The following is a 14,760-nucleotide window of genomic DNA, read 5'->3' as shown; positions in this document are numbered from 1 at the left end:
TTTGTTTATTCTTTCTTGTTTTCGTGGATTGTTTTTCGTTTCTACATATAAGAATATTATTGATTAGATACAAAGTTCAAAAAACAAATTTCGAACTTCGTAACTCACCCAAGGTTTCCAATTTGACATATAATTAATAGGAAAAATTAGTTAATGGTAAATGGTCTCTTTATAGATAATAATTTTTTAATTTGTATCTGCTCTCTCTCTCTAACATAACAAATTTGTCCCATCCACTGCTCTCTCTCTCTAACACGATGTGCCGTCTTCTACAACATCTTATAAGCCTTTCTCATCTCTCACGGCTCTCTCTCTCTCTCTCTATAAATCCTTCTCATGGCTCACAGCTCTCTCTTTCTCTCTCTCTCACGAATAAGCATCACGTGCCCTCTTCTACAATATCAATAAACCCTTCTCATCTCTCACACTTTGAAGCAGCATCCATGGCTTCCTCTCTCCAAGACCCCTTTCTAACCCACACGAAAGAAGAACAAGATGAAGTCCACCAAGCCCAGGCCCATGAAGACCAGACAACAGAGAAGCATCCGACCTCCATCAATGAGGCCATCGAAGAATATGTGGGCTCGTTTGGGCCTGGTCAGCTAGCTCAGGCCTTGCTTGTGTCCATCGCCTGGTGCTTTGATGCTCAACACACCTTCATAAACATATTTACTGATGCTGAGCCGACTTGGCACTGCACGAGCCCAAGTGGGTGTGGCGGAGCTGCTTCTGTGTGCGAGATCGGAACAGATATGTGGGCCTGGGACAGGGGTGTGTGGGCCTCAACCGTTTCCGAGTGGGGAGTTTCGTGCTCGAGCCGGGTGATTGCAGGGTTGCCGGCATCGGCCTTCTTTTTCGGTTGCTTGGTTGGTGAGTCCTGGTTTCATCTGATTCCGTGTCTTTGTATCTAAAGCTCAGCCTAGAAAATTTTGTATATTTTTCTCTTATGAATGGAAGTTTCAAATTTTTTAGATCTTTCTTTTTCCCCACAATAAATTTATTATTTTCCAGTAATTAAATACTTTCTCTTATATGCAAGTGTTTTCCTGTAAGAGAAAATTTGTCATCCTCTCCCAAGGGAAAAATTAGTGTTAGGCCGAGGACACTCGGACTCGGTTGAGTTAATCGAGGCAAGTTTTATCTGAGTAGATTGTACTGAGTTTTAGATGAGAAAGGTTTCTATACTTCTCCTACAGCATAGAAGATCCATGCTTCTCCTACCATCTAGCCGTTCAATTTTGATTAAGAGAGACACTCACCAGTTGATTTTAGATCCGACGTCTCAAAATATTTTACTTTTATTTTTTTATACAAATTATATGAACATGAAATTTGTTAAGTGTCATCTTCTCATTAGGTCGCACCTATAAAAAATATTAAAAATAATTTTTAATAAATTATAATGACAAAAATACCCCTTAAAACTTTGAGGAGTATGTTTGTTATTTTATTTTATTCAAAATAAATTTTTTATATTTTTCGATAGTACGAGTTTAATATAGGATTTGACGCACAAAATTTGGTGTCAAAATAGTTTATAGAAAAAAATTAAAAATAAAATAGTGTAGAGACAAAGACATTGTGATTGGAACCATCTTAACCCTCCATTCAGAAGGGAAGGTTTAATAAAAGGGAAGTATATAATTTTTACGTTGTAGGGGATGCATAGAGAGCTTGCTTTTATGTCACCTATAAGTCATAAATGCATAAATGGTATGTGTGGGAGTTGAACCTATATAGGCTTTTCATGGATCAACAAACTTAGATGGATGTGCCAACCAATACGACAATTAATGACTTATTCTAAATTGTGGAGGTTGCTTTATTTACTATCTTTTTTATTCTGTTTTTGTCATTTTTTAAAAGTAAATATGACTAAGGTGAGTTTCTTCAACTTGGCCAACAAAGTCGCCTCAACAAGGTGCGAGTGTTTTGGCCGAATTGTGTTTGAAAACACTGGTTAAGAAGTTGTTCTTGATCTAAATTAATGCAGAACATTTCAATTCACCAGATGAACAATTTATTTCATTAAAAAAACATTAGATTTTGTGTTCTTAACCAATTAGAGACCCTTTTTGGAATGGACGGTATTCATTTACTGTTGAAGTCGAGTTCATTTGGACTATCTTTAGGGTCCAAAATGGTCATTCACTTTTTTTTAATTTTACTGGATTGATAGCTGAGATAATAAAAAGAAGCGGTGCATAAAGAATAACTCGTTTTGGGGTCAAACAACCCCTCTAAATGATCTCTACCCTGGTTTCAAAACTTGGTCGAGTCGACTCGGAAGTGGCACGTTGCTGAGTTGGGCTTCCAAGTAGAAACTCGGGTTTATAAAGAAATTATAAAAGTTATGTTGTTTTTATTGAATCAATATATTAGTATTTTACATATAAAGAATTATAAAAGTTATGTTTTTTTTACTGAATCAATATATAAATATTTTTTACATATTATTTTGATGTTTTGGATGTTGATTTTTGAAATTTTCCTATCATATGCTATATTTTTCTTCTTTCTCACCTTTTTTGGATTTTTTTCAAAGTGTTTCAAGGAGTATATCATTTTCTTCAAAATTCCATCTTTTATGTATTTTTCCTTTTATTTTGGAATTTTAACTTTGTTTATATTAAGGAAAGTAATATATTTTCTATAGGGTTAATATGGATTATGAAAGGTGTTTACCGTAATAGATATGTATAGAAAGTGTAGGTATAGTATCTTGTATATATGGTAAGTGCTAGGTTTAGTAAGTGCTAGGTTTAGTATCAGTGTCTATGATTTTTTTCTATAATTGTTAATATTTATTTATTTTCCTTTTTGGGTAGATCAATGGGGATTACATGTTCCTATCCGTTTTTAGAAATAATTAATGGTTTTTTAATGTATTAGTTGGAATGGAAATCTAGATCCGTAGTTAAGGCTCAAGTGATGCTACCATTATGACCTCAACCCCATTCCCAATAATTATCATCTGTTGTTTGACAAATTTGTATATCTAGCCTGTTAATAATGTAGTTTGCTTTCACTTATTTCAAATTTTAATCATTTTTTATTATTATGTACAGGATTACCCTACTTTGAAAATCAATATTTATGAACAAGAGTAAATGGGGAGTACATTTGTTTGCACAAACACTGCAATACGGATAGATGAGTATGCATAACAACTCATGGCCGCGCCTAACTTCAGATGTTGGATCTGTGATTCGAAAACACGGCTCAGCCACAGGGCTTGGCCCCTGGCAAAGCCTCAAACTTGGCCCAGTCTAGGCTGACTTCGGCCAAGCTAAAAAGTGTTAAAATAAATACAAAATACAAAAAGCCTAAAAAAATAATAAAAATACATTTAAAGTAAAATTAAAGAAATCATTTAGAACTAGTGAAAAAATAGATTTTGAAAAAGTCAATTCTGACGGAGGTATTTTAGAAATATTCAAACAAAGGAAAAAAAAAAAACTAACTATTCATAGCCAAAACACATTTCAATCTTTGCCAAAGTAACAGAAAAATATTATATAACATATTACAAGTAAACTTTTTATTTTTTTGGATTTTAAAAATATTTTCTGAAATTGTTTTAGATCCTTGAGTCTGACCACCCAACAAACTTGGGATACTCAGACTTGCCTGGGTGGCAAGCACGAGTGACTCGTGCGATTCCGGATTGGCTCGCCCGAGTAGTCAAACACTGGTTTACACACACATTGCAATACGGATAGGTGCATGTAGGTAATAAAAAAATTAAATGCATGGGCTACCTTAAGAGATTGTACCGTGATATCCATGATTCCATTGTCCATAATCTATATAATTGCTTTCTCTCTTGCTCTCTAATAGTTTGGTAAAAAAGGATCCACACACCACTTTACTAAAAAGAGATCCACACCCCATAAAGAATTTTAGAGAGAGAAATATACTTTTGAGAAGATAATTGTATCCCATATTAATCTATTGTAGTGGTTCATTGTATATATAATGGTAATACAATGGTATAATGTGTACATTTTTATCTTGTTATGTGCAATATACACTTTCATATCTTGCTACCTTCTACCATGACAATATTTCAATATACACTATCTTATAGATCACAAAAAACATCTCATGGCAAAGGCTTGATGTAGATATCAGTTATTTGATTACGAGATGAAACAAAGCGGTAATACAATGGTATAATGTGTACATTTTTATCTTGTTATGTACAATATACACTTTCATATCTTGCTACCTTCTACCATGACAATATTTCAATATACACTATCTTATAGATCACAAAAAACATCTCATGGCAAAGGCTTGGTGTAGATATCAGTTATTTGATTACGAGAAGAAACAAAGCGGTGATAAGTAATCCAAGAGCATCCTTTTCACGAACAAAATGATAGTCTAACGCAATGTATTTTGTCTGTGAATAAAAAACATGATTAACAGTCATGTAGAGAGCACTAATATTGTCACAAAAAAGTATTGGTAGCCGAGGAAAGGGCAACTAAATATCCTGAAGAATAAAAGAAGGCCATGTCAATTCTACTGCAGAGGATGCCACATATCGGTATTCCGCCTTAGCACTAGAACGAGCTACAGTTGATTGTTTCTAAGCACTCCAAGATATGCAGTTGGAACCAAGATAAGTGCAGAAACCAGTAGTTGAACGACGAGTGGTTGAACATCCAACCCAGTTTGCATCGGGGAAAGCAGATAAATCAACGGAACTAGCAGAAAAGATTCTTATATCACATGACTGTGTACCATTGAGATAACGAAGAATTCACTAAACTACCTGAAAATGTGTATTTGGGGCATGCATAAATTGACATATTGTATCAACACTATAGGAAAGGTCTGACCGTGTTATAGCAAGGTATTAATACTCCGATAAAGAGATGGATAAGGACATAGATCATAAATCCCATGAATATTATTCTTCATTGCTATTGGTTTGGCACCGAGCATTTGAGCATGATCAAGAAGATCCCGAGCATATTTTCTTTGTGAGATAAAACTCCCACATGCAAAAATGAGATACATATACCAAGAAAGTAATGAAGATGTCCAAGATATTTCATTGCAAATTCCATTCCAAGTTGGAAAATTAACCATTCTAGAAGATTTGAGTTATCACCAATAACAATAATATCATCAATATAAAGGAGAAAGATAATACTACCTTTAGTAGTGCGAAAAACAAATAGAGATGAATCAACAATGCCACAATAAAAACCCAATGATAATAAATAGGCATTAAATCGATCAAACCAAGTCCGAGGTACTTGGTTGAGACCATATAAAGTTCTTTTTAATTTGCAGATATGATTTGGATATTTTGAGCTCACAAATCCAAGAGGTTGTTCTATAAATACAGGTTCCTTAAGAAGTCATGCAGGAAAGCATTTTTCACATTAAGTTGTTTGATAGGCCAGTGATGCACAATACCTATGGTGAGCACAATTCGAATACTAGTATGCTTAATAACATGACTGAATATTTCAGATAAATCAATTCCAACAACCTGATTGTATCCGTTAGCAACTAGTCTGGCCTTAAGTCTTTCTAGACTTCCATCAAACTTTAATTTAGACTTATAGACCCAACGACAACCAACAACATTCATACCGGGAAGATGTGGAACTAGCTTCCAAGTTGAATTAACAAATAGAACTTCAATTTCCTCTTCCATAGCACGATGCCAACCTGGATGTCCTAAGGTAGACTTAATAGTTTTAGGTTCAGAAGGAATAATTTTAAAAGCATAAGCACTTGACATTGCTACCATGGATGAGAGAATTTGAGGTCTTCGAGTACTATCTTGATATCTTGTAACCATGTTATGACGAGGATGCTCCAAAACTGGTAAAAGAATTAGATTGGTTGGTTTCTTGAATAGCAACATTTTCATCACCATGGTTGTGTGTTGCATCATCTTTGAGCTATTAGATCGATGTTGCAGTGGTGACATCTCCCTTTACAAGAGAAGTTGGAGAGCTATCATTGGTGATGGGCAAAGAAGGACCAGATACATCAAGGGCGTCCCGTATGTGTAGTTCATGTAGAACTGATGAATCTGAAGAGGAAAGAGCATGTATGTTAGGCTCATAACACTCTGACCATTCTGCATAGGTGGATAACGCCCCCTAAACCTGAGCACTATCAAACAAAGAATTGGGGTTAGCATAAGGAAATATATTTTCATCAAATACAACATTTCTAGATCTATAGACTCATCCTGTGGGTGGATGTAGACATCTGTAGCCCGTATACTGGACACTATAGTTATAGAATATACATGAAAGAGAACAAAGACTAAATTTGTTTGCAGCATAGTCTCGAAGATATGAAAAGCATCGACAACTAAATACTCGAAGTGAGGAGTAGTCTGGTAAGTATCCAAACAATAGTGAGTATGGTGAATCCATTTTTAAATTGGTAGAGGGAATTCTGTTGACAACAAATACTGCAGTATGAAAGACTTCAACCCAAAATCTTTTAGGAATTTCTGCATGAAACATCATTGTAAGGTCCAATTCTACAATATTTGATGTTTTCTTTCAGCTATTCCATTTTGCACAGGGGTTCCCGGACATGATAATTGTCGCATGATGCCATTGTCGTTAAGATGATCAATGCATTCTTTCTTAGCAAATTCACTACCTCCATCATATTGAAAAACTCTAATTCTTTTATCAAACCTCATTTCAACCAAACGATGAAATTTCATAAATGTAACGAAATAATCAGATTTTCATTTCAAAGGATAAATCCAATTAAAACAAGTGTAATCATCAATAAACATCATATAAGATTAGATAAAATTGGAATAGGGCCCCATAAGTCTGAATGAATATTAAAGAGAGGTTCAATATAGGTTTTATCAACACCACTAAAAGGAAGCTTACATTTTTTTCCCATTTGACAACTAGCACGAACATAATGAGATTTATTTCATACATCAACATTAATCAAATGTTTAGATTCTAAGTAATGAATAACTTTATTTTGAGGATATATCTTTGGTACCATATATCTTCTGATGTTCTTTTATTTCGATTAGAGAATAAAGCTTGTTTCACTTCTTCAAGTGCATACAATCCTCCCTTTCTACTCCGCTGGCCAGAGTTCTCCTTGTGCTCATTTTCTTAATCAGAAAACTATTTGATGATAATTAAAAAATACAAGGGAAATCTGTTGTAAATTGACTAACAGACAACATGTTCTTTTTCATTTTAGGCACCAAAAAAATTAGAAATTGAATTTTCTAGATCCAATAGCATATTTGCAATACCAACATGGGAAATAGTTAGTTGTTTACCATTCCCAACCATGACTGTATCTGTGCCTCTAAAGGCACGAATAATTTGCAACTTACCTGGATCTCCTGTCATATGAGTGGAAACACCTGTGTTCAAGAGCCATTCCGAGTCTTTTGAATTAGTTATAGTCATTGCAGCAAGGGCATGAGAAATGTATTCTGATTAATATGTGCGCATTAATTGATGCCAATACTTGAATGGAGCATGTCCAAGTTTTATACAAATTTGGCATTTTTCCCGAGGTGTATGAGTAGATTGTTGCATCTAGGAAACTTGTTGTAAACATTGACTCATGGGTCGCATCGGAAGCGTACCACCACTTTCTTGATTTTTGTGGGTCACTCTGCGACCCACATTACTGATCGGACTAGTTTGAATAAGACCATGTCTTTGAGAGTTGAAGAACTCTTGACGACCAAAGTTGTTTCTCCCTCTTCCTCTATGGTTTCGATTACCTTTGTTGGGTCAAAAAAAAAAAATTGTCCAACAAAGGCCATATTTTGATTTGGATATGAGTGTTCGTCAGAGGCATAAAATTGATTTCTACTCTCATGACTTTAAATAAGAGGCATAGTTTCAGAATATGAAGGAACCAGAAGCATAATGGTAACATAATTCTCATATTTTGGACCAAGTCCATCAAGAAGTCAAAATACCTTATTTTCATCTGGCACATGTTTTCCAATAGCCACCAAATCATCACAAATACTTTTAAATTTGCATATGTATTCTGATATGTTTGAATTCCCTTTCTTGCAGGTTTAGAGTTGTTGGGTAAGTTGAAACTCCCTAGCTTGAAAATTACCTGTATAGGCATTCTTCAGGCACTTCCAAACTTCTTCAGAAGTCTTGAGACCAACAACAAGGTTAACCCTCTTATGATATTGTCCCTACGATCCAAGCTTTAAAAAGCTGATCGAATTTTAGCTATGATTTGTAGTCTGGGTTTTCGATCTCACTCTTACCTTCAGGAGAAGAAATCTTTTGACTTAGTGTAGGGCAATCACCATTAATGAATCCAAAAGTTACTAACTCTCAATGAGAGAGAGCATAACCCATAATAAATAATTATTTTCTGTAAATTTAATAGACACAAAATTTTCTATATTAAAGGTACATGGATAAGGATACTTGTTAGATGAGGATGAAGAGTCCATTGGAGCAGAGTGATTTTTAATGAGATATGGTAAGATAGAATGTGTTGAGATTTAGAGAGAGAAAATATGTAAGGTAAGAATATGTGAGAGAATATGGTGAAAGGAAAAGATGATAATGTAATATGTGAAAAGATACACGGAAGAAAAGATGAGTATCAGGAACAAAAGAAAATGAAGTGAGTATTTGTATTTGAAGAAGATGACGGCTTGAGATGATAGTGTGGCAGTGAGAAGAAAATAACCTTTGATGAAGAAAACGTGAGAAGATGATGGAACAAACAATAAGGTTCGGTTGTAGTGGTAAGATGATGGGCTAATAAGACAAAGTGTACTGTGTGAAGAAAAATTGAGAAGAAAACCTAATGGAAAAAAAAAAAATTTGGACGTGGAAGGGATGCTAATGAAGTAATAGGAAAAATCAAATAAGTCGTCAAAAACAATACCGTGAGTCAAGAATGCTCGGTGAATCACCTAAAGAAAGAGGTTGCTACTTGCTCTGATACCATAAAGAATTTTAGACGGAGAAAAGAACTTTTGAGAACTCCTCACATTAATCTATTGTAGTGGTTATTTTATTGTCTTTATAATGATAATATAATGATATAATATGCCACTTCTTATTTTGTTAAATGCAATATACACTTTTCTATCTTATTACATTCTACTATAGCAATATTTTAATGTACACTTTACTTGTTTCTTTGGTGATATTTTTTTTTATTACCCCACACACCCCACTTTGCTATAGGTCTCACTCTCTCTTGATCAATCGTTAAAAGTTGTCTATGAACATGGTGCAGGTGGCCTCGTCTTAGCAACGCTGGCAGACACAGCCCTAGGTCGCAAGAGGATGCTTCACATCACATGCCTCATGATGTCTCTAGCAGGTCTCTTCACCTCTCTCTCTCCAAACATATGGACCTACTCCTCACTTCGTTTCATAAGCGGCTTTGCACGTGCCACTGTCTGCACGAGTGCCCTTGTCCTCTCAACCGAGCTCGTAGGCAGACGGTGGAGGGGAGAGGTTGGTGTAATTGGCTTCTTTTGCTTCACAATTGGCTTTCTCTCTCTACCCATCATGGCCTACTTCTTTCAAAATTCTTCATGGAGGGTCTTATACTTGATGATCTCTCTCCCCACATTTTTCTACTCAATCTTGGTGCATTTTTTTGTTAAAGAATCACCAAGGTGGCTTCTAGTGAGAGGAAGAGAGGAGGAGGCTTTGAAAATTTTGAGATCAATGGCTAGGCTCAATGGCAAGAGCATTGATTTCAACATAGAGGCACTTTGCATAGAAGAGGAGGCATGGAATGTGAATGTTTATTCAGCCATGAAAATATTGTGGGAAAAAAAGTGGGCTTTTAGAAGGTTGTTGGCTATAATGGTTGTTAATTTTGGGGTGGGGCTTGTGTATTATGGAATGCCACTAGGGGCTGGAAATTTAGACTTCAATCTCTATCTAAGTGTCACTTTCAATGCCTTGGCTGAATTTCCCTCAGCCCTCCTCACATTTTTCCTAATCTCTAGGCTTAATAGGAGGTGTGCTATGATCACATTATCTATGGTCAGTGGGGTCTTTAGCATCTTGTGTGTATTCTTGTCTAGAGAGAGAAAGGGGGGTTTGTCCTTGTCTAAAGAGAGAATGTGGGATGTGTTGGTTTCTATTGAGAGAAAGGGGGACATTAAGAATGGGTGGCAAATGGGGGCAGAGTTTGTGGCCTTCTTTAGCTGTTGCACAGCCTTTAACATCGTGATTATATATTGTTTAGAGTTGTTCCCAACTAGTGTGAGAAACTCAGCTCTTTCTTTGGTTAGGCTGGCCATTGTGTTTGCTGCGATTTTTAGCCCATTGCTTGTGGTGTTGGGGAGAGAGAATGCATTTTGGTCATTTGGGGTGTTTGGGTTGGTGATTATTTGTTGTGGAATGTTCTCTTTGTTGTTGCCTGAGACAAGAGGTAGGCCATTCTGCGACACCATGGAGGAGCAAGAGTGCAAAGAGGGCACTTCTTCCAGTCCGCTGGGTGCGTGAGTTTTGAGTTATTGGCTCTCCCTTCTTTCCAAAGGTGTGATTGAATATTATTTGAATTTTAATGTACATCTGTCTCTCTCTCTCTGCTAGCGTTATGAGACTCGGCCGAGGCCACTGGGAGCCAGCCAATTAATTCGGCCATTTGGAATTGGCCAAGTAATTCTTCGAGTTTCTGGCAAGTAGGTTGTACAACATATTTGTAAAGTTTGATCATATTAATGTGAAAAATCGAAGTTATTCATGTTTGAATGGCTCTGTGGTTAACCTTAACAAATTTGTTGCCGTGGGAAGGTGGTTCGATTCTCGATTCTATTACCACCGTTACTTTTAAAGCTCTCATAGTGAGAGCTCAGAAAGCTCTCATACCAAACACAAAAAAGAACCTTATAGGAATTGAACTCCTCCCCGGCTTCAAGTAGCGGGGCCTAACCCACGTGTCATTAACTCTTTGATTAAAAAATTTGCCTGATAATTTTATATATCCTATTTTTATATTCATTTTTTAAAAAACAAAATGAGTTGTATTAAGAAGTTACTCGGCCTCACGTGAATACCTTGGCCAAGTCAATTTTCTAAGCACTACCTCTGCAATTGATGTCGATGTAATTGATGTCAATGTAACAATTGTTGAAACCTCTCTCCATTTCTCAGTGAATGAATCACTGAAACTTTAGTGTACCTCTTTCTCTCTATGTCTCACCTTTTGCTGCCACTTTCTCTTCAAAGTGATGAGATCAAGTTTCAAGGAATAAATTATGCAGGTACCAGTTTAAGTTGAAGGAAATTGGTATCTAGTCCAAATTTTTATGAATTTTATGTTGAGGTTCTATTTTTTTTGTAGTTTGCTTATTTGATCTTTGCTCTCATTTTGATGTTTATAATATCGTATCACTTTTCTTTCTTCTTTTCTTTTTTTATTTAGAGCAAATTATGTACAGGCACTATTGACAGGGAAGGTTAGTGGGGTTTATTACTATTTGATGCCCCTGTTGCTATATAAGTTATGAGTACCCTCTCTCCCCCCACAACAGTATTTTTATTTTTTTTCATAAATTGTCCTCTAGTTTGGCAATGACAATACCGGGCATGAGTGCTCATTATTTATGCAAACGCAATGTGTTGTTTGGCATTTGTATTATCGAACAACTGGCTTCTAAGTTCATGTCCCATAATATGAACCCCAAGCAATAGTGTAGTTCTTTGTTGTCCAATGCTCGTATTCCTGGACAGCTCTATGAAATCCACCAAAACCCAAATCTGTCCCTTCATCCCGTTATTTCTCTTCTCTTTATCACTGTGTTTAATACTCTTTATCATTTTGTTACATACCCCAAAACGTTATGCCTTGATTTGAATAGCATTAAAGTGTTTCACATTAAATAGTTCCCATGTCGTTTTTGAGCATTAACAACTACAACAAACATCATAACTTTTATTATAAAAAGGATTTGCTTAGAATCAGCATCACATAACAAAGGGAATTTGTAAAGATAACCAAATAATTGATGTTTCGGTTTCTCGAAGGATCAATTTTTACATTGTAAGTGTGTTTCGAATCAATACACTACATGCGTTGCCTGCATAAATCTCGTCAAGGTTAGTAAAAGCAAAAAAGTTGTTTCAGGGGGAGAGAGAGAACTCATACAAGAATACATTTAATGTAGTATCTGTTGTACACAACATATTTATATGGTATCTGTTATTAATATGGTATCTATTATTTATAAGACCAAATAACAAAATCAAGTTAAAGAAATATTGATAGGGAGGAGAGATAAATGGTTAAAAAGAGAGATTACATGGTACATGGCCATTAGAGAGAAATCATACAGTAGATGGACAATAAACAGAAATCACAGGGTACATGGCTATTAGAGAGAGACGTTTAGAGAGAGAGAGAGGTGTATAGAGAGACAATATAAAAGATTGAAAAATTTAGAGACAGACTAACATGAAAGAGGAGGTGAGAGAGACTAATATGAGGGAGAGAGAACCCTCTGAAAGAAAGACTAATATGATCTTGCTAGGTATATATATATATGTGTATGTGTGTGGAAGATGTTTGGGTGAGCCTACTAGCTCACTGGAAAAAATAAGCCCAACTGTTCAGATTGAATTTTAATTGTTTTTCTACAAATCCAAATCACTTGAAATTTAAAGCCCGTGTACATAAAAAATAGATAAAGCTTCGAAAAATATAAAAAAAATATTTTTTATGAAATAAATTGACCAAAATATCCCAAAAATATTTTAGGGGTATTTTGATCAATTTGTTTCAACGAATTATTTTTTATATATTTTTATTAGGTGCGCATTGATGAGAAGATGATACGCCTAAAATTTCAAGTGATTTAGATTTGTAAAAAAAAAAAACTTAAAATTCAAACACTACTAGACATCCGTGATTGTCAGATCAGCCCAGTGAATATGGGCCGTTGGGCTCATTTTATATATATATATATATATATATATATATATATATATATATTTTTTTTTTTTTTTTTTTTTTTTTTTCTTTTTCCTTTTTTCTATTTCTTTTTTCACCCAAGCTTTTTTCTATATATATATATTATTTTTTATTTTTTTATAATTTTTTTTTCCTTTTTTCTTTTTCTTTTTCTTTTTCTTTTGGCAGAGATCACTTACAAGTAGTCTGATTACAATAATTGGTGCTTCAAAGAAAATAAAACCAACAAATACAAGATCTTAAAACTTGATGCTGCTAAACTAATTTTATTTAATCAAAGAAAATAACCACAACTCCTTATGCTTGGGAATATAAAAACAATATAATTAAATGTACTAATAAACAAAAAGAGATTGCCAAAGATTACCTCAGCCGGGCTTATTACACTTCACATCGAGTCACCACCATGGGATGACGCGGGATCAATGACCAACCTTCAATCTCAACTAGGAAAGCAAGTTTAGGTCATGCCCTCCAATGGAACTATGAACTCCTCTTGATCACAAAAACTCAAACTTAGGTACAAACCCACAATACCTAATTTAAGGGAGGTAGCATCTACTTACTATTATCTAAACCTTAGGATCATCGAATCAAGATGAGAGAGAGAGAGAGAGAGAGAGAGAGAGAGAGATAACACCATCTAGGTAGGGCATGCCCCTTAGGTCAACCTAGAGAGAGAGAGATGGTCCAAGAGGTGGGGCGTGCCCCGTACTTGATCTAGAGAGAGAGAGAAATATTTAGAGAGAGAAGAGAGATTTTAGTATAAAGATTTATGAGCAAGGGGTCTTCTTATTTATAGTGCAAAAATAAGATTAGGGTTTTCCATGGATTTTCTCTTTTTGTGAGATTAAATATGAACCATTGATTTTTGGTGACTTGTGCGGTGAGAGATTTGAGCCATCTATTCCATAGATGAGTTATCAACAGCATAGAAGGTGCTAGAATATTTATCATCATTTCTTAAACCATTTTCCTATCAATAGAAATTAAATTAAATAATTTTAAATATAATATTGTGCATACCAAAAATAATGCACAAGCTTTCTCATGCTTTCTCAGAATCCATTCAAAGCTTCCTCATGCCAATAGCTTTCCAAAACACAGAACAACTTGGCCTTCAAGCCAAAGTCACTTATCACAACAAAATAGAAAGTCGCTAAATGTGTGGGGGGTGCCACCCATGAGATGCTTTCATGGGCCCCACCATCTAGGCCATGGTGGGCCTATGTGCACAATGGGCCCCATGCAATTTTAAATACTTTAAAACTCAATAAGTGATTTCTAGAATTTACTTGAATATTTAAATCAATGTAAAATCAATATCTATGCTTTTATAAATCCAAATTTGATAAATAAAATATTCAGAGATCTAAAAAATTCAAATAATAATTCTAAAATCATATATATCATAAAACAAACATAATTAAAATCATTAGATGGGAAAATAATACATATGATCTAGGAATTAAATTAATAATTACTGTGGCACTCCACCTTCAAATGTGGACTATGGTCCACACTTGTTTTATCAAACCGACCCAATGTTTCACATAACCCACAGTCCATGCAGTGACTCATTAGTGGGTCACCAAAGTCTGGCCAATGAGCCAAGGGGTCGTAATCCTAGTTCCCCTAAAGGCGTACCGTCACTTAGACCTGTTGCGACCACAACTCCTATGACATATAGGGATATCTCTCGCATATGTATAAGTTTCACCATAAAAATTGGTTCTCTTTCCTGAAACGACTATCATATATGCATGGCATGTGATGGTACATGGATGAGGTTTTAAT

The 14,760-nt window shown here is 35.1% G+C and overlaps 1 protein-coding gene across 1 annotated transcript; it reads left to right on the top strand.

The window, feature by feature from the left end:
- The first annotated feature begins 313 nt into the window (after positions 1-313).
- LOC18443197 (organic cation/carnitine transporter 2) lies at positions 314-10,745 on the top strand. The gene is made up of 2 exons (XM_020672836.2): positions 314-870; positions 9,268-10,745. Exons 1-2 carry the CDS (start codon positions 444-446, stop codon positions 10,494-10,496), a joined length of 1,656 nt encoding a protein of 551 aa, XP_020528495.2. The 5' UTR covers positions 314-443; the 3' UTR covers positions 10,497-10,745.
- Positions 10,746-14,760: the final 4,015 nt, after the last annotated feature.

Source organism: Amborella trichopoda, chromosome 2 (genome assembly GCF_054954075.1).
Source record: "Amborella trichopoda isolate Santa Cruz 75 chromosome 2, AtrichopodaSantaCruz75HAP2 v2.0, whole genome shotgun sequence".
Taxonomy (NCBI): domain Eukaryota; kingdom Viridiplantae; phylum Streptophyta; class Magnoliopsida; order Amborellales; family Amborellaceae; genus Amborella; species Amborella trichopoda.
This window is presented reverse-complemented; position numbering and strand designations above follow the sequence as displayed.

Coding starts and splice junctions, on each gene's coding strand:
- LOC18443197 (XM_020672836.2), top strand. CDS start 444: ATGGCTTCCTCTCTCCAAGACCCCTTTCTAACCCACACGAAAGAAGAA. Junction 871..9,267: donor CTTTTTCGGTTGCTTGGTTG/GTGAGTCCTGGT, acceptor AACATGGTGCAG/GTGGCCTCGTCTTAGCAACG.